Source organism: Etheostoma cragini, chromosome 1 (genome assembly GCF_013103735.1).
Source record: "Etheostoma cragini isolate CJK2018 chromosome 1, CSU_Ecrag_1.0, whole genome shotgun sequence".
NCBI lineage: Eukaryota > Metazoa > Chordata > Actinopteri > Perciformes > Percidae > Etheostoma > Etheostoma cragini.
Genome location: NC_048407.1, coordinates 13,349,483 through 13,353,185, shown reverse-complemented (window position 1 = coordinate 13,353,185; position 3,703 = coordinate 13,349,483). Strand labels below are relative to the sequence as shown.

Below are 3,703 nucleotides of genomic sequence, written 5' to 3'. Positions count from 1 at the left end.
TATTCGTAGTATGTTGAAAAAAACAATAGTATAATATGTCAAAGAAAGACTGGAAGAACAAGCAAACTTCACAAAAAACGGGCTCGTCTGGATTGGAAATGGAACCTGTGTCAGAGTCTGCAGCGCCATCTTGTTGTTATCAAAAAAATATTTATAAAAGTAATAGTAAAGTATGTTGAAAAAACTGATCAACAATAAGTCATAGTATGTAGAAAAAAGTAATAGTATAGTTTATCAAAGAAAGTCTGGAAGAACATGTAAACTCCAGAAAAAAAGGCCTGGCCCGACTGGGAATTAAACCTGTTTATCTGGCAGTACTGTCATCGGAGATGATCTAGTGGGGAACAACGCCGACCGACAACTAAGAGACGCGGGTTCAAAACCCACCTCAGGTATGACACAGAGGAGTGTTTGTGAAGAATGAATGTGGTTTCATATGTGTAATTGCAACTTGCAAATCTCCAAAAATTTCAGATTGTGAATTTATGATTTCAGCGTGCAAATATCCAACGATTTCAGCTTGCAAATTTTCAAAATAAATAAATAATACGATTTACACTTGCAAATTTCCACATTTCCATGGGGGAAAAAATTACTTGTTAACAAAACACATTTTTTAGTCTGCAGACTCTTCAGCTGAAATATAATAGTATTTAAGCATTTTAAAGTGTAAACCCACTTGATTGATGTAAAAGAACATCACCGTTAACTACATTTTGCATCATGTGACCTAAAACAGTTATTTTCAAAAAAAGTGAAAAATAAATCATAGTATTGTATGTTGAAGAAAGTGGATAAAGTCATAGTGTAGCATGCCAGAGAAAGTCTGGAAGAACATGCAAACGCCACAAAAAGGCCAAGGCCATACTGGGGATCAAACCAAGGCAAACTCCACGCAAAAACGAGCTAGTCCGGACTGGGGATCGAACCCGGGTCAAAGTATGCGGTACATACTCGCTGATCTAAGTCGAAGTAATGCAAGCCTCTGAGCCAGTGAGCCAAAGTGCTGTGATGCAGGTTAGGTTATTTCATGGATAGATAAATGCATTACACTAAATTAAAGGGTAACTGGTTATTATTTATGTCTTTGACTCATGTCATAGTATGTCAAAAAAAGGTATAGTATAGTATGTCAAAGATAGTCTGGAAGAAGGTGCAAACCCTACACAAAAAAGGGCCCGTCCGATAGGGAATTGAACCAGAATCACAGACTTCAATGCCATCTTGTGCGTTGCAAACCCCTGAGCCACTCTGTCACAAAACCACCCTGGGTGAAACCAGTCATAGTATGTCAAAAAAAGTGATAAAAGTCATGGTATAGTATATCAGCAAAAATATTGAAAAAAGTCAGTATAGTATGTCTAAAAGGGGGGAGGGATAGTATAATATCTTAAAAATAGTCATAATCTGTCGAAAAATGTAACAGTATAGTATGTCAAAGAAAGCCTGGAAGAACACGGAAAAATCAAGCACGGACTGGAACCTGGGTCAGGGTCCATAGTATCTACTTGCTGGTCTTTGTCCCCTATGCCACTGTTCCCCCGAACAATTCATGAAAATATGTGGTAATGATAAAAATAGTCATAGTATGTAGAAAAATGTAACAGTATAGCACATCAAAGAAAGTCTAGAGAACTTGCAAACTCCACAAAAAAAAGAGACAGCCCAGTTTTGGAATTGAACCTGGCTCAAGGTCTCAGATGCCTGCTTACTGGGGCTAGTGTGAACAGTGAAAACCCCTGAGCCACTGTGCCACCAAACACCATTGGTTGAAAACAGTCATAACACCGTATATCAAAGAATTTATAAAAATGTAATGTAGACCACTTAACATACACAAAAGAACATCCCAGGTAACTACAATCTGTGTCATATGACCTTCAACACAAGAAAGAGATCATTATTATTGAAGAGTTCTTCCCCGTATAACGCACCCAGAGGTCCTACCTTAAAACAATGCAGCATCCCAGAGTGTGATTCCCACCCTGGAGGACAGGGGGCGTAGGCATCAATGTGGTGCTCTGGCAGCTGGACATCATGGTAACTGCTGATGCTCTGCTTGCACACTGAAAAGGCCTTGTGGGATTTGCAGTCTTTCACTTCCCAGTGACCCAAAGCAGGGCCACCTGACATAGCAACACATCCACCGGCACTGACTAAAGAAAGGAGAATATGAAGGAGTTGAAAAGGTGGAGGCTGTGTTGTAGTCAAGACCACCTAAACCGAAACCAAGTCATCACCAAGACCAGAGTGTATCCAGACTGAGACAAGACCAGAGTTTGAGGGGTTGAGACTGAGTCAAGACCAAGACCAGACTAGTGCCAGACAGCCAGAACTTCTTCTTCTGTATTCGAGATATACTTTCTTGGGAGTGTGTGTTAAGAGGGCAGATAAGCGTTAACAGTCCAAATTAAAACATTTAGTGATATCCTTGCAATTGTGGTCTTGACCAGTCTGGAAATAAAATCCAGAGTCCTCTCTTTCTGAGACTTATACCAAGACAGGGGAAAAGGGCAGTCGATTCCAAGACAAGACCAAGCCCTTCAAAAAAGTGGTCTTGAGACCTGTCTTAAGACCAAGACCGATCTTGAGTACTACAACACTGGGTGGAGGTGTATCCACATCAAACCAAATCCCCTGCTCAACATAATCCCAGTATACTCATGCATGATAAGCTAATACAAATGTGCCGACCTGGTTGGTGTCTGTTCCAGTTTGTGAAGGTGAGGGGCAGCGAGGAGCCATTGTGAAGAAGCCAGCTGTACTCTCCCTTCTTTTCCTGGTCCGTGAGGCCAATCCAGTAATATCTGCTGCTGTTGGTCCCACTCTGGCTCAGCAAACTGTTAACAAATGCCTGTTCAAACCTGCCAGCACGAGGAAGAAGAGAGGGGAGGTGAGGGGAGAGGAGCCAATGTTGCCACAAACAAAACACAATTTATAATTTGTGGAATAAACCACCTGTTTTCCACAGTTAGGAGAGAAGCCTTGCAGTAATATCCCATCAGTGCATCTCCATAGCTCTGTTCGTTGCTAGTCACCGTGTAGCAGGAGTGGCCATGTCGCTTCCAGCCCTGCAGCATCAGCAAAACAACATCCCCCAATTAAACTCCATCTATGTTCTATTCAAGATGAAGCTTCTCTCTTACAGTATTCTTTGATCTGAGACTTCCCGATTTATTTAGACAACATTTAATATTTGAGATCACCTTTTCTTAACCCTTGTGTTGTCTTCCCGCCAACCATGAAAAAACGTTATTGCTTTTTCTGACATTTCTGTCACTTTTTCAATGTTGTGGATGCTTTTTTTAATGTTTTTTCCAAAGTTATTTGATATTCTAATGTTGACATTTTCAGCTTATTTCGAAGGCCCATTTTTTGTGATGAACAAACTGAAAATGGGTCAATTTTGACTCGAGGACAACATGAAGGTTAAATGGCGCTTTGAGCAAAATGCTAACATCTAATGTTTACTCAGTTCACAATTTTATTTTAGTCTGTTACATGTTTAAATTTCTCAAGTACAACCAAAATTAATTATTAAGCCTTATTATTGGTACATGTACTATTGAAAACGTTCAATGGTACACAGTCCTAATCTGGGGTAAAGGTTATTCTAAGTGTTGCAATTATATGCAAGTGTGTGTGTTAGACAGTGTGTGGTGGGAGTGTTTTGACAAGTGGTGTTAATTTGCAACTCGTTCAC

The 3,703-nt window shown here is 40.2% G+C and overlaps 1 protein-coding gene across 2 annotated transcripts in view; it reads right to left on the bottom strand.

Moving 5' to 3' along the window:
• pla2r1 (phospholipase A2 receptor 1) overlaps nucleotides 1–3,703 on the bottom strand; it is a 28,974-nt gene that overhangs the window by 17,615 nt on the left and 7,656 nt on the right. For both annotated transcript variants that reach the window (XM_034879761.1, XM_034879769.1), the window contains 3 exons: nucleotides 2,959–3,071; nucleotides 2,695–2,864; nucleotides 1,948–2,156 (listed from right to left, as the gene is read on the bottom strand). In XM_034879761.1, the coding sequence (XP_034735652.1) occupies nucleotides 1,948–2,156; nucleotides 2,695–2,864; nucleotides 2,959–3,071 (492 nt within the window). The remainder of the gene's footprint in view (nucleotides 1–1,947; nucleotides 2,157–2,694; nucleotides 2,865–2,958; nucleotides 3,072–3,703) is intronic.